The sequence below is a fragment of the Scyliorhinus canicula genome, chromosome 11 (assembly GCF_902713615.1).
Source record: "Scyliorhinus canicula chromosome 11, sScyCan1.1, whole genome shotgun sequence".
In the NCBI taxonomy this organism is placed as follows: domain Eukaryota; kingdom Metazoa; phylum Chordata; class Chondrichthyes; order Carcharhiniformes; family Scyliorhinidae; genus Scyliorhinus; species Scyliorhinus canicula.
This window is the reverse complement of record NC_052156.1, coordinates 166,448,045-166,463,200: the sequence shown is the minus strand read 5'-3', so window position 1 is coordinate 166,463,200 and position 15,156 is coordinate 166,448,045. Positions and strand designations below refer to the sequence as shown.

Genomic DNA, 15,156 nt, shown 5'->3' with positions numbered 1-15,156 from the left:
GTTTTTGTTTCCAATTACTAAAACATGGACAGCTCAGTCACCAAAGCTTCCTCACTTCTCCCAATTATTATTTTTTAATTTTCCAATTAAGGGGCAATTTAGCATGGCCAATCCACCTACCCTGCACATCTTTGGGTGGTGGGGGTGAGACCCACGCAGACATGGGGAGAATGTGCAAACTCCACATGGGTGGCGACCCAGGATCGGGATTCGAACCCGGGTCCTCAGCGCCGCAGTCCCAGTGCTATCCACTACGCCACATGCCACCCCAAGCTTCCTCACTTCTATGATGACTCTTCTTGGGGATTAGTTGGTTGACCAAATGTAATTCCCTAGCTCCTCACCCAAATAACCATTCTCTACGTGCACAACTCAACAATGAGGGTTTTCAAGCTATTGAATCGCAGAGGGCATCTCAACTTTAGCCAATTCTGTTCTCACATAATGTCCGACTTTTCAAAGAGGTAATTAAATGGCAAGCTGTAAGAATGTTGAAGTTTACCCCCTGTCACCCTAACTGTAATATCTCCCAATAGTGATCAGCCAACCAGAAATATTGGATCCCTCAATCTGAGTGGCTTTGGACTAGATCAGGCTCACATAGAAACATAGAAACAGGAGGAGGACGCTATTCAGCCCTTCGAGCCTAGCCCCACCATTCATTAAGATCATGGCTGATCATCCAACTCAATAACCTAATCCCGCTTCCCCCCAGATCCTTTGTACCTCTTTTGCCCCAAGTGCGATATCTAACTGCTTCTTGAAAGCATACAGGACGGGTTTCTCCTTCCCTCCAGCCCCGTTTTCCAGTGCGGCGCGCCCCCGCTGACAATGAGATTCTCCATTCCCGTAGCCGGCCAATGGGGTTTCCCATTGTGGCCACCCCACGGTGTTGAGAAACCCGGTGGCGTGAGTGCGCTGCCGGCCAAGCGGAGGATCCCGCTGACAGAGAATCCCGCAGACAATATTTTGGCCTCAACTATTTCCTGTGGTAGCGAATTCCACAGGCTGACCGCTCTCCGGGTGAATAAATGTCTCCTCATCTCTGTCCTAAACGGTCTACCCCATATCCTCAGACTGTGACCCCTCATAACTTTGGGGTATTTTAGTTAAGCCCAATCACTTGTCGATTTATAAATCTGTTTAAAGATAGATATAAAATGCAAGATTCTTACAACTCATTCCATCCGAATAGGTACCAGAAGGGCAGGGTTCACAGTTTGAAGTGTCGTTGTTATAGAAACCGGGATTGCAGGGTGGGCAAGGCTTCTTCTCCCCGGACGGAGGGAGTTTGATCGCATTTTTAATATCCTCCCTGCATAACTTTGGCATTATCCATTTGTACATGACCTGAGTCTGAAAAACAATTTATGAAATGTTCTGTTATCCGAGGTTAAAAGCATTTAATACATTACTGAAGTAACATAACAGCCGTGTTAGAACATAGAACATAGAACAGTACAGCACAGAACAGGCCCTTCGGCCCTCGATGTTGTGCCGAGCAATGATCACCGTCAAGTCAACGTATCCACTCTATATCAGTAACCCAACAACCCCCCCCCCCATTAACCTTAACCATTTTTTTAGGACACTAAGGGCAATTTAGCATGGCCAATCCACCTAACCCGTGCATCTTTGGACTGTGGGAGGAAACCGGAGCACCCGGAGGAAACCCACGCACACACGGGGAGGACGTGCAGACTCCGCACAGACAGTGACCCAGCCGGGAATCGAACCTGGGACCCTGGAGCTGTGAAGCATTTATGCTAACCACCATGCTACCGTGCTGCCCAAATGCATATTAGCCACATGACCTTTGTCTCGAAGGGACACTGAGGGCGGCGGAGGAAAGGAGTGCGTCCTTCAGAGACGCCGGCCTGACGATCGGTTTGGCACCGATCGCGGGCCAGACCCCTTCTGAGCCCCCCCCCGGTGCTGGATCCCCCCCCCACAGGCCGCCCCCCCAGTGTTCCCGCGCTGCTCACGCCGGCAGCGACCAGGCGTGGTTGGCACCAGCGTGAACACGTCGTATTGGGCAGGCTGCTCGGCCCATCCGGGCCGGAGAATCGCCGAATTCCCCGGGTGAGGGGTTGGCTTCTGGGTGACAGGGTGTATCCGGAGGTGACAGACCAACGCAGGGATATTTGGCCTGCCAGTGACGGCAATGCTACGACCAGGAGCGTCATCGAGCAGTGCATCGGCGTGCTGAAGATGCGGTTCGGGTGCCTGGTCCGCTCTGGAGGGGCACTCAATACAGCCCTAGGAGGATCTGCCACATCATGGTAGCCTGCTGCATCCTACACACATCACGCAGCAGAGGGGAGACATGTTGGAGGAGGAGGATGAAGGCCAGGCCTTGTTCGATGAGTAGGATGCGGAGGAGGGCCAGGATGGACAGGGCATGGGACCTGGACAGCCTCAGTATGCTGCACAACCTGCGGGCCAGGGCTGCCATGCACGGGACAATCTAATTGTCTCTAGGTTCACCGACTAGACGGCCCGGCCACCGGCAGGCCAAACATCCTGCCCCCTCTCCCCTGACCCCTTCCCTGCACCAAACACCAGCCCCCCCCCCCCCCCCCCCACACCTTCACCCCTCTCAGTGCTTCCCACCTGCTTCACTACAGGGTGCTGACCCTGGGTTGGCATTTCCAGCGGGTATGGTTCATGGGGTGGAGGATGAATACGACTCGCACTAGTTCCACATAGCGCCGATACGGACTCATTAGCATATGCTGAATGGCTCCGGGACTAGCCCCTCCATCAGGACTGTGGAATACCTGCTATTCAGTCCCGGGGTCAGCACTTATCTCTGAAAGGAAGAATCCCACCCATAATCGCCACTGAGGCTGAATTCATATCAGAACTTTTGGGATTTTTGCAGCTGCACGTAATTAATCCACAAAATTGTACATACATCAGACAAAGGCAGTTCAAGGTCTACATTTAAACATCAATCGTTAAACTCTTAACACTTTTAATTGTTTGCTGAAAAGGTAAGCTTTGGGATAAATTTCAAATGGGTGAAAAAATTAGTTTATGTTTATAAAATTACTGTTTAAAAAGTACAAAATAGATTTACCTTTTTCTCATTATCACATCGTGTGTGTATTTGAAAATAGTCTTTCTCTGTACATGGTGGCCGATTTTTGCATTCACTCGACCCCTCCTCTGTGAAGACGGGAATGGTAACAGTGCGGTTAACAAAATATAAGCTGGTAAGGTTGGGTCTTTTATTTCAGAAAGTGATCACATCGGAAATTAACTGGCAAATTGACAGTTTTGAAATTATACAATTCAGTCTATTTGTTTAGACTCATGAACTCATAAACCTTTCAGTGACTTTAATTAGAAATCGGATAAATGATGCAATTCCCAGTTTCTTGGCCTATTAGCCAACACTGTTATGTACAGATTCCACCACCAGCAGCAACTCCAAACCCACCCCAGCCCCCACCGCACGTCCACCTTTTAACTCCGGGTGACCAGATGTCATCGCCATCTATTCCCAAAGCAGTTTACAGCATCAACTCAATCGGAGTTGGGAAGTAATTCAAGCCCACATCCCATAATTTTATATTTCAATCTGCAATCGGACCGCATTATCACACTAGTTTATAGCTCCATTTAAACTAAAGTGTTGCAGAGTTTAGGCTTGTATGATTTACACTTGCTGTGTTCCAATTAATCCACTTCAGTTTGATAATGGAACAAAGCCATGACTTTAGTTTGCAAAACACATCTAACAAAATCAGTAAATCACCAGATTCCATTTCAAATTGTATTGAAAACCCTTGAGGTCGGCCTCTTTGATCAAAGTCTTGCCCTCTGCCCTGATACAACCTTATGCGGCACCGTGTCAAATCCTCTTTGTTCATTCTGCGGTGAAGCATCATTTTACTGTGTGAAGTGGGTATATAAATGCAGGTTGTTGTTGTGTCCTTGGCCAGGATTTTACAATCAGTGGCAATGGAATGACGCTCATCATTGACCTCCAAGAAAGCTTCCCACAAAGATCTAGCAATCTCTGAAATGTGGGTTTTCCCTTTCCTGATAGGTGTGATGGATGTCGGAATTTCAGATCGATTGTATTCTAGCTATTTGGTGCGGTAAGGGTTAAAAGCCTGGGTTAGAGTGTGTATGATTGCTGCAGTCACGTTTTAAAAGAAATCCTGGTTTGAAAGACAGCAAAGGTTTTGGGAGCCAGGGGTGCAATTAAACCATCGTAAAAAGCCTGGTCTAATGCAGTTTTGTTTGGATTAAGGGGATTCCCTGTGGAGTTCTAAATAAAGACACCATCAACCAAACTACTTGTTGCAATCCCATTGTCCCTTTTCCGGTTTCTGAAACCCAAAGCCCAGGTTAAAAGTTCTAGATAAAGCTGTGAACAGAAGTCAAACAGCTTGCTCTCTGCAGTTCAGTTAAGAGATATGTCTGCAGACAGAAGAGCAATGTGGTTGGACAGGTGATCGAAGCAGCTGAGACAGCTTCTGAAGAACTACAGCGAGAGTTTCTGCATGGGTCTGACAGGATTCAGGTCTTTTCTTTAAAGCAATAGCACAAGCTCTCTCTTTCTGAACGAATATCTCTGTAAAGCAGGTATTCCTGGGAGCTGATGGCATTTTAACAGTGGATTGAGAGCTGAGATGGTTTTTCTTGCTGCTGGAGTGGGAATAAAGATAGCAGTTAAGGGTATAGTATTCACTGTATTGAGTAGCATGTGGTGTGATGTTAAAGATATTTTAATACTGTGTTAGTAATAAAGTTTGTTTTAATAAACCATATCCCTATTTCTTTGTGCAATCACTCCTGGAGCGAGGCATCCTTTCCTCCAGTCTCACAAAATTAATATTAACTATTGGGGTTTCTGCCCCGCGTCTGAGACACTGTTGGGGTCTGGGCTGGGATCGTAATGGGGGTTGACAGGCATCCAGAAGCAGTTATGTCAGGAAGCTGGTAAGTAGCCAATCAGACTGAAGCATTCTCACATCAAATCAGGAAGTGAAAAGGACTGAATTCTTCACTTTCAATTTCAGATAATGAAATAATTTGATTGGATTGAAGACCGAGGGTGGCAGTTGCCGCTCCTGCTGCAGTCAATGGGAGATATGGCTGAGCCACAAATTCTCTGTCCTCACGAGGAGCGGTAAAGGGGGCGGACCCGCAACGGAGAATCCAAACCAGAAGCTAAAACATCACGGTAACAAACTTTAAAAACATATTATCTTGCAGCAGACACAGCAAAAGATACTTTCAATGTTAAAACATCATAAGTATCACAGGGGGGGCGGCACAGTGGTTAACACTGCTGCCTCAACGGGATCTGGAAGCACCACTAGCACTGGGAGAGATCATGGAGAGCATTAGCTCCATGCAGGCGGGGAAGGCGCCGGGACCGGACGGATTCCCGGCGGACTTCTACAAAAAATTTGCGACAGCGCTGGCCCCGCACCTGCGGGAGATGTTCACAGACTCGCTAGCTAGGGGCACGTTGCCACCCACGTTAGCACAGGCCTCAATCTCGCTGATACCTAAGAAAGACAAAGACCCAACGGAATGTGGGTCATACAGACCCATATCTCTGCTGAATGCAGACGCCAAAATACTGGCCAAAATCCTAGCCAAAAGGCTAGAAGACTGTGTACCTGAGGTGGTCACAGAGGACCAGACGGGCTTTGTCAAAGGTAGACAGCTTACCGCGAACATCAGGCGCCTGCTGAACGTGATAATGACCCCCTCCGGGGAGAGAACACAAGAGGTGATCGTCTCCCTGGACGCAGAAAAGGCCTTCGACAGAGTCGAGTGGAAATACCTCATAGAGGTACTGGAGCGGTTCGGGCTTGGAACAGGGTTCACCGCTTGGGTAAAGCTCCTGTACAACGCTCCCATGGCGAGTGTACAGACCAACAATACCAACTCCCAATACTTCCAGCTGCACAGGGGCACCAGACAAGGATGCCCACTGTCCCCGTTGCTGTTCGCACTAGCAATTGAACCGCTAGCAATCGCGCTCAGGGCAGCAAAAAATTGGAGGGGGATCCGAAGGGGAGGTAGAGAGCACAGAGTCTCACTCTATGCGGATGATCTGCTCCTCTATATCTCGGACCCACAAAGCAGCATGGACGGAATCATCGCGCTCCTGAAAGAGTTTGGAGCCTTCTCGGGCTACAAACTCAACATGAGCAAAAGTGAGATCTTCCCAGTACACCCGCAAGGGAGGGGGGGGGGGGGGGGGGGGGGGGGGGGGCAGCACTAAAGGGGCTGCCGTTCAAACAAGCCCGACATAAATTCCGCTACCTGGGGATCCAAATAGCCCATGACTGGAAAGGGATCCACAAATGGAACCTCACCAGCCTGACGGAGGAAGTTAAAAAGGACCTGCAAAGATGGAACACACTCCCGCTCTCCCTCGCGGGGAGAGTTCAGACGATCAAAATGAACGTATTGCCCAGGTTCCTTTTCCTGTTTAGATCCATTCCGATCTACATCCCCAAGGCCTTTTTCAAAGCGCTGGACAAACTCATCATGGCGTTCGTATGGGGGGGTAAAAATGCTAGGATCCCAAAGAAGGTCTTACAAAAAACAAAAACCAGGGGAGGGTTAGCCCTCCCGAATCTACAATTCTACCACTGGGCAGCAACAGCCGAGCGAGTAAGGGGATGGATCCAGGAGCCAGAAGCTGAGTGGGTGCGTGCGGAGGAGGCCTCCTGCATGGGAACCTCCCTCCGGGCCCTCGCCACGGCAGCACTCCCATCCCCACCCAAAAAACACTCCAGCAGCCCAGTGGTGACAGCCACCCTCCAATCCTGGAACCAACTGCGGCAGCAACTTGGCCTGACCAAAATGTCGAACAGGGCTCCCATCTGCAACAACCATAGGTTCAAACCAGCACTGACCGACGCCACCTTCAAAAGGTGGAGGCAGGACGGGGGGACACTGACAGTCAGGGACCTATACACGGACGACAGGATCGCAACACTGGACGAACAGACAGAGAAATTTCAGCTAGCTGGGGGGAACGAGCTACGGTACCTGCAGCTCAAAAACTTCCTATGAAAGGAGACAAGGACGTACCCACAACCGCCACGACAGACACTACTGGAAGACCTACTGGACGCAAGTATCCTAGAGAGAGGGAACTGTAGTGACATGTATGACCGACTGGTAGATAGGGACGACACCGTACTGGACGCAACAAGGAGGAAATGGGAGGACGACCTGGGGATGGAGATAGGGTGGGGACTCTGGAGCGAAGCACTGCATAGGGTCAACTCCACCTCCACGTGCGCAAGGCTCAGCCTGACGCAACTAAAAGTGGTACATAGAGCCCACTTAACAAGAACCCGTATGAGTAGGTTCTTCCCGGAAGTGGAAGACAGATGTGAACGGTGCCAAAGAGGCCCGGCCAACCACGCCCACATGTTCTGGTCTTGCCCCAGACTCGTGGAGTACTGGACAGCCTTCTTCGAGGTTATGTCCAAAGTGGTGGGAGTGAGGGTGGAGCCATGCCCGATAGTGGCGGTCTTCGGGGTTTCAGAACAGCCAGATCTATTCCTGGGGAGGAGGGCGGACGCCCTTGCCTTTGCCTCCCTGATCGCCCGCCGTAGAATCCTGTTTGGCTGGCGGTCAGCAGCACCGCCCAGAGCTGCGGACTGGCTGTCCGACCTCTCGGAATCTCTCCAAATGGAGAAAATCAAATTTGCCATCCGAGGGTCGGACGACGGCTTCCACAGAACGTGGGAGCCATTCATGCAACTGTTCCGGGACCTATTTGTGGCCAATGTACAAGAGGAAGAATAGTCGGGGGAAGGTAGCGGGAGGGGGGGGGGGGGGGCTACAGGTTCGTTACGGGGGTTCGATGGCTAGCTAAGGCCCAAAACCAAACTAAATAAACATGTTGAGGGGGGGGGGGGGGGGGGGCGCAGTTACTACTACGAAGATGCTTACCTGTAAATATGTATGTTAATTTTTGCGTGTTTGTTTTTTTTTCTCTCCTAACAATTTGTAATTTGTTCAATATAAAATATGAAAACTGAATAAAAACATTTATAAAAAAAAAACACTGCTGCCTCACAGCACCAGGGTCCCTGGTTCAATTCCGACCTTGGGTCACTGTCTGTGTGGAGTTTGCACGTTCGCCCCGTTTCCTCCGGGTGCTCCGGTTTCCTCCCACAGTCCAAAGATGTGCAAGTTAGGTGGATTGGCCATGATAAATTGTCCTTAGTGTCCAAAGATGTGTAGGTTAGGTGGGGTTACGGGGATAGGGAGTGGGCCTAGGTAGGGTGCTTTTTCAAGAGCGTTGGTGCAGACTCGATGGGCTGAATGACCTGCTTGGGCACTATAGGGATTCCATGATATTGTTTGACACAAAACTCGTGAGCATGTTGTGCAAAATAAAGAATGTTGGCTGCAGTTACAGGTTATGACCACTGGGCGACACCATCAACCAAACTACTTGTTGCAATCCCATTGTCCCTTTTCCGGTTTCTGGAACCCAAAGCCCAGGTAAATGATTTATTCCATAACATTAAAAAACGTGCATGTAACTTTATCTTCAGTACGCTTCCAGATGGAGAAGGTGGTGGCAGATCAGGGGGGTCGATATGTGATTGTGGCAGGGGTGCTGGAGGGGAGGTTAGTGGCGCTGGTAAGTGTATACGGTCCCAACTGGGACGATGTGGGATTCACAAAGAAGGTGTTTGGGGCCATTCCCGACTTGGGCACACACAAACTGAATGTGGTTTGGGGTGGGGGGGGGGGGGGGTGAAGGGGGACTGGAACTTGGTGCAGGAGCCAAGGTTGGATAGGTCACAGCCGCGCTCACTGGTCCCATCCGGGGGGGGGGGGGGGGGGGGGGGGGGGCGAAGGCGTTGGCTGGGCTAATGGTGGAAATGGGAGAGGTGGACCCTTGGAGGTTTCTGCACGCGAGGCAACGGGAGTACTCGTTTTTCTCAGCAGTCCGTAAGGTATACTCGCGGATCGACTTTTTCGTGGTGGGGAAGGCTTTGCTGGCTGGGGTTAAGGGGTCGGAATACTCAGCAATTGCAGAGTCAGATCATGCTCCGCATTGGGTCGATATGGTTCTGCACAACATCGTGGGCCGAAGGGCCTGTTCTATGCTGTATTTTTCTACGTTCTATGTTCTATGGTACTGGAGAAGGGGGTAGCGCAGAGGCCAGGGTGAAAACTGGATGTGGGACTTTTGGGGGACCAAGGGTTCTGTGACAAAATTGAAAAGGTAATTGAGGAATATGTAGGTTTCAACTGTGCGGGTGAGGTGTCGATGGCAGTTGTCTGGGAGGCTCTAAACGTGGTGGTGAGGGGGGAGGTGATGTTGTTTAAGGCCAGGGTGGACAAAGAGGAGAGGTTGGAGTGGCAGAGGGTAATAGATGAGATGTTGGAGGTAGATAGGAGTTATGCAGAAGATGGGGACCCAGCGATGCTGGGAAAGAGGAAGGAACTACAGGCGAGCTTCGACCGACTGTCCACCAGGAAGGCGGTGCGTCAACTGAGATGAGCAAGGGGTGCAGTTTATGAACATGGAGATAAGGTGGGGTGTATGTTAGCAGATCAGCTCTGGAGAGAGACAGCGGCAAGAGAAATTGTTCAGGTGAGGAATAGGACAGGGAAGTTGGTGGTTGCTCCGGATCTGATTAACAAGGTTTTTAAGGAATTTTCTGAGAGATTAGACAGGTCAGAGCCACTTGGGGGAGACCGGGAGATGAAGGAATTTCTAGATGGGTTGGAGTACCCGAGGTTAGGGGAGGGGGACAGGGCTACATTAGAAGGAGTGATAGTGGAGCAGGAGATAAATGATGCTATTGGGAGGATGCAGTCAGGGAAGGTGGCAGGGCCGGATGGGTAAAAGTATTGGCGAGGGTACTGGCGGGTAGGCTGGAGGAGTGCCTCCCGAAGGTGACAGGTGAAGATCAGACGGGGTTCGTGAGAGGGAGGCAGCTCTTTTCAAACGTTAGAAGAGTATTGAACGTCGTTATGGCACCGGCAGAGGGGAAGGAAACAGAGGTGGTTGTGGTATTGGACGCTGAGAAGGTGTTTGACCGGGTAGAATGGGGGTACTTGATGGCAGTTTTAGAGCAGTTTGGGATTGGACCAAGATTTGTGAACTGGGTAAAGCTACTATATAAGGAGCCGAGGGCAAGTGTCCGCAGAAACAACATCAGCTCGAGATACTTTTCTCTCCACCGTGGGACTAGGCAGGGATGTCCTATGTCCCCCCTGCTGTTTGCACTCGCGATTGAGCCATTGGCCATCGCATTAAGAAGACCGGGGGGTATGGAAAGGAATAGTGCGGGGGGGGATAGAGCATAGGGTGTCACATGCCAACGACTTGCTGTAAAACATGTCGGAATCGAGTGTGTCAATAGGGGGAATATTGGAGCTGCTTCGAGTGTTTGGGTCTTTCTCGGGGTACAAACTAAACCTAGACAAGAATGAGTATTTTGTGGTGTCTCGGCCGGGGGTGGGGGTGGGGGGGGGGGGCTGCCATTCCGTAGGGCTGGGACTCACTTTAGGTATTTGGGGGTGCAGGTTGCCCGGGAGTGGGGAAAGCTTCGCAGGTACAACATCACTAGTTTGGTGGGGAGAGTGAAAGCTGATCTGGCAAGGTGGGATGGTCTCCCTCTGTCACTGACAGGTCGGGTACAGGCCGTTAAAATGAACGTGTTGCCGCGATTTCTGTTTATTTTTCAATGCCTGCCGATTTTCCTGCCAAAGGCATTTTTCAGGGAGATTGAGGGAAGGATTACTTCGTTCATATGGGGAGGGAAGGTGGCCAGAGTTTGAAAGGTGCTGCTACAGAGGGGAAGGCAGGCAGGGGGTTTGGGTCTTCCGAACCTGTTGTATTACTACTGGGCGGCGAATGTGGAGAAGGTGCGGAGCTGAGTCAGAGGGGTTGATTCCCAGTGGGTCAGAATGGAGGAGAGTTTGTGCAGGGGGTCGGGATTGAAAGCACTAGCAACGGCGCCGCTCCCGATGGCCCCGGGGAAATACTCAGGGAGTCCGGTAATAATAAGACGCAAAAAGATTTGTTTCTTGGTGGTCAGTTTGCAGGATTAAAGGAGCTGGAAGCAAAGTATGGGCTGGAGCAAGGAGATGTGTTTAGGTATATGCAGGTTCGAGATTTTGCCAGGAAAGAGATACAGAGCTTCCCGGTGGAGCCGGCCTCCACATTGCTGGAGGAGGTGCTGACGGCAAGGGGACTGGAGAATCAGTATACGGAGCTATTTTGGAAGAGGAGAAGGCACCACTGGAAGGGATCAAAGCAAAGTGGGAGGAAGAGTTGGGAGAGGATATGGAGGAGGGGTTCTGGTGTGAGGTGGTCCGGAGACTGAACGCCTCCACCTCGTGTGCGAGGTTGGGGCAGATACAGCTGAAGGTGGTATATAGAGCACACCTCACGAGAGTGAGGATGAGCTGATTCTTTGAAGGAATAGAAGATGTGTGTGAACGTTGCGGGGGGGGGGGGGGGGGGGGGGGGTCATATGTTTTGGTCCTGTCTAAAGCTAGAGGATTACTGGAAGGAGGTGTTTAGGGTGATTTCTAAAGTGGTGCACGTGAAACTGGACCCGGGTCCCCGGGAGGCCATATTCGGGGTGTCGGACCAGCCGGGGTTGGAAACGGGTGCGGAGGCAGATATCGGAGCCTTCGCCTCGTTGATCGCCCGAAGGCAGATCCTCCTGGGTTGGAGAGCAGCCTCTCCACCCTGTGCCCTGGCGTGGCGGGGGGACCTGTTGGAATTCTTGAATCTTGAGAAGGTTAAGTTTGAACTGAGGGGAAGGACGGAGGGGTTCTCCAATTCATGGGCATTATTCATTGTGCACTTTCAAGAACTGGATAACATCGAACATTAGTAGGGGCGTGTGGATGGGAGGGTTGGGGGGAGGGGGGCTGTGTGTGTTAATGGCGACTATGGGTGATCCCTAATTCCTTTTTGTTATTTGTTTGTGTGAACATGCGGGCTAATGTTTGGGGGTTGGTGGGAGGATGGGATCGTTGTTATTGACATGGGGACTGACATATTTGTTACTGATTATTGTTTATTGTTGGTGGGTGTAAATTTGGGATAAAATGTGAAAAAGGAGAATAAAAATATTTTTTAAAATAACTTTATCTTCATTGTCCTGAGCCCGCTCAGTAACCCCCTGTAGACATTGATCCGACCCGTAATTTGGTTCCAACTCCATCTACAAGCTTGCTGATGATCCGACCATAGTGGGCCGGATCTCGAATAACGATGAGTCAGAATACAGGAGGGAGATAGAGAACCTAGTGGAGTGGTGCAGCGACAACAATCTCTCCCTCAAAGCCAGCAAAACTAAAGAGCTGGTCATTGACTTCAGGAAGCAAAGTACTGTACACACCCCTGTCAGCATCAACGGGGCCGAGGTGGAGATGGTTAGCAGTTTCAAATTCCGAGGGGTGCACATCACCAAACATCTGTCTTGGTCCACCCACGTCGACGCTACCACCAAGAAAGCGCAACAACGCCTATACTTCCTCAGGAAAATAAGGAAATTCTGCATGTCCACATTAACTCTTACCAGCTTTTACAGACGCACTATAGAAAGCATCCTATCTGGCTGCATCACAGCCTGGTATGTCAACGGCTCGGCCCAGGACCGCAAGGAACTTCAGAGAGTCGTGAATACCGCCCAGTCCATCACACAAACCTGCCTCCCATCCATTGACTCCATCTACACCTCCCGCTGTCGCGGGAAAGCGGGCAGCATAATCAAAGACCCCTCCTACCCTTTTCTTTTCATGTACTTAACGATCTATTGAGCTGCTCACAGAAAAATACTTTTCACTGTACCTCGGTACACGTGACAACAAACAAATCCAAATCCAATCCAATTTTGGATATTTCAATTTTACTTTTTTAATCTTATGGCAGGAAAGAAAACCGTTGTTTTTTTTAAATGGGACGACAATTATTTACCTATTGTGACATTAATGCCTGCATTTTCCCATCTTTGAAACTTGACTAGATAGGAAAAGGGGGTTGTTGTAATTAAAATGAAAGTGGTTTGTTTTAAATGCACACCTTGGATGTTTTCCGTAACCTCCATCATGTGAGCTGCTTCCACATAGAACCGGAGAATTTACAATGCAGACAGAGGCCATTCGGCCCATCGAGTCTGCACCGGCCCTTGGAAAGAGCACCCTATACAAGCCCACACCTCCACCCTGTTCCCGTAACCCCACCTAACCTATATTTCTGGACACTAAGGTTAATTTGGCATTGCCAAACTATCTAACAGCACATCTTTCGGGACTTGTGGGAGAAAACTGGAGTACCAGGAGGAAACCCACGCAGACACGGGGAGAACATAGACTCCGCACAGACAGTGGCCCAAGCCTGGGACCCTGGAGCTGTGAAGCAACAGTGCTAACCGCTGTGCTACCGTGCTGCCCACTATCGTGTTGAACCCACCTCAGATTTCAACTTCTTGCTGGAATTTAACATTGAAACTTGGATGCACAGCTGGCTGGACATCACAACAATGATATCACTTCACTGTAATTATAAATTACGCAAATATGTATCATGCAACACATCTGATGGTCATCACTAACAAAATGCCTCTCAGAGCCAGTGTAAACCAGAATTCTTCAAACAGCAGCTCAGAGTTCACAAACCCCAGGTATTTATAGTGAGGAATTGGTTTAAAAAAAACTTATTTTATTTCTACTCAATGAAACATGAAGCGACCGTACCTGAAAACTGCTTCACCTCATCACACTTCTGGCAGGAAGTGGCTCCTCTTGCTGAAAATGTATTTCTCGGGCAAGCTTTGCAGATCGATGAACCAGCAGCGTCACTAAATGTACCAGGTTTGCACGGGAAACATTCCGACGTATAAGCTACACCTGTTCAAAATAAGATGAGATATTCGTCACACATGCCTTAACTTATCATATCCTGTTTAGTGTGAAGTAGCAGTTAAGATCTTTACTGAGTAAGGGTTAGGATGAAGTTTGGGCTGGTTTTGTGTGTCATGTCACGGACTCATTCCTACGGGAAGGTACAGCACTAAACCAAAAAGACACCTCTCTCTTTCTCTTGTCTTCCTCGTTTTCTCATCCCCCATTTCAAAATTCCACAATGTTGGGCCATCAGCAAAGAATTGTCAATGAATGACCCAAACATACTTAAAGTCAGGATAACAAGTGGAACAATCTAATCTCAGGGGTTCAGTGATCCTGACCTGGTTGTCATCATCCTGAGTGAGGTGCCAGAACAGCGTTGAAGCTCCAAGATATCAGCTTTCAATGGACATTTTATGAAAATTAAATGAAAATCGGCACAGTCCCAGATGACCATTGGCTGCTTTCCCCTTTGAGGGGGGGAGAGCTGACTGGCGCTGATTTAACCTGAGGATCACCACACCTCAGGCGAGGGGCAAAGTTGAGAGATGAATAACCTCAGCCGGTACGGGAATTGAACCCGCGCTGCTGGCATCACTCTGCGTCAGGAACCAACTGTCCAGCCAACTCAGCTAACTGATCCCCTGAAGATCCTCGAATAACCATTTCTATCTCCGTTCTGAGTTAGTAAAGGTTGTAGTAGAGCCTAGAGCTTATTCCCTGGACACATGCAGCAATAGGGGATGGGAGGGATGTTGGAAGTACAAAAGGCTCACTCTGAATTGTGTTTTTGAATAAGACTAGTTGCATGATGGGTATAAAACTGTCTTGTGTTATGCTGACCAATCACTGCTTCCTTTTAGGCTAAGAGCTGAAGAGCTAAATCCAAAGACAGAGGGCCAGATCTTGCAGCTTTCGCGCCGGTGAGACCTTCCTATCCCACGGCGCAGTCCCACTGGTTTCCCAACGGTGTGGGGTGGATTCAATGGGAAATCCCATCGACAGCGGCTGGACCAGAAGATCCCGCCATCAGCCAATGTCGGCCCCCTCCCTCCGCCAAAAACGACACTGCGGGGAGGCCAGAGACTCTCATCCAGAATCTTGTTCAGCAAAGACAATATTTCAGGAAAATGGTCAATTACAACTCGTATAAAGTTTGAAGCAGGCTATTAATGCAATCTGGAGTCTTGGTGAATAATGAAATGTGAAATGATGAGAAATTAATTTTCAGATTTTTCACTCAATTATGAGGATGATGCAATCTTCACA

General features: G+C 49.6%; 1 protein-coding gene across 1 annotated transcript in view; it reads right to left on the bottom strand.

Annotated features, from left to right (window-relative positions):
• elapor2b (endosome-lysosome associated apoptosis and autophagy regulator family member 2b) overlaps window positions 1-15,156 on the bottom strand; it is a 126,745-nt gene that overhangs the window by 35,132 nt on the left and 76,457 nt on the right. The window contains exons 7-9 of the mRNA XM_038811973.1: window positions 13,738-13,890; window positions 3,083-3,171; window positions 1,176-1,356 (exon numbers count right to left, since the gene is read on the bottom strand). Of these exons, the coding sequence (XP_038667901.1) occupies window positions 1,176-1,356; window positions 3,083-3,171; window positions 13,738-13,890 (423 nt within the window). The remainder of the gene's footprint in view (window positions 1-1,175; window positions 1,357-3,082; window positions 3,172-13,737; window positions 13,891-15,156) is intronic.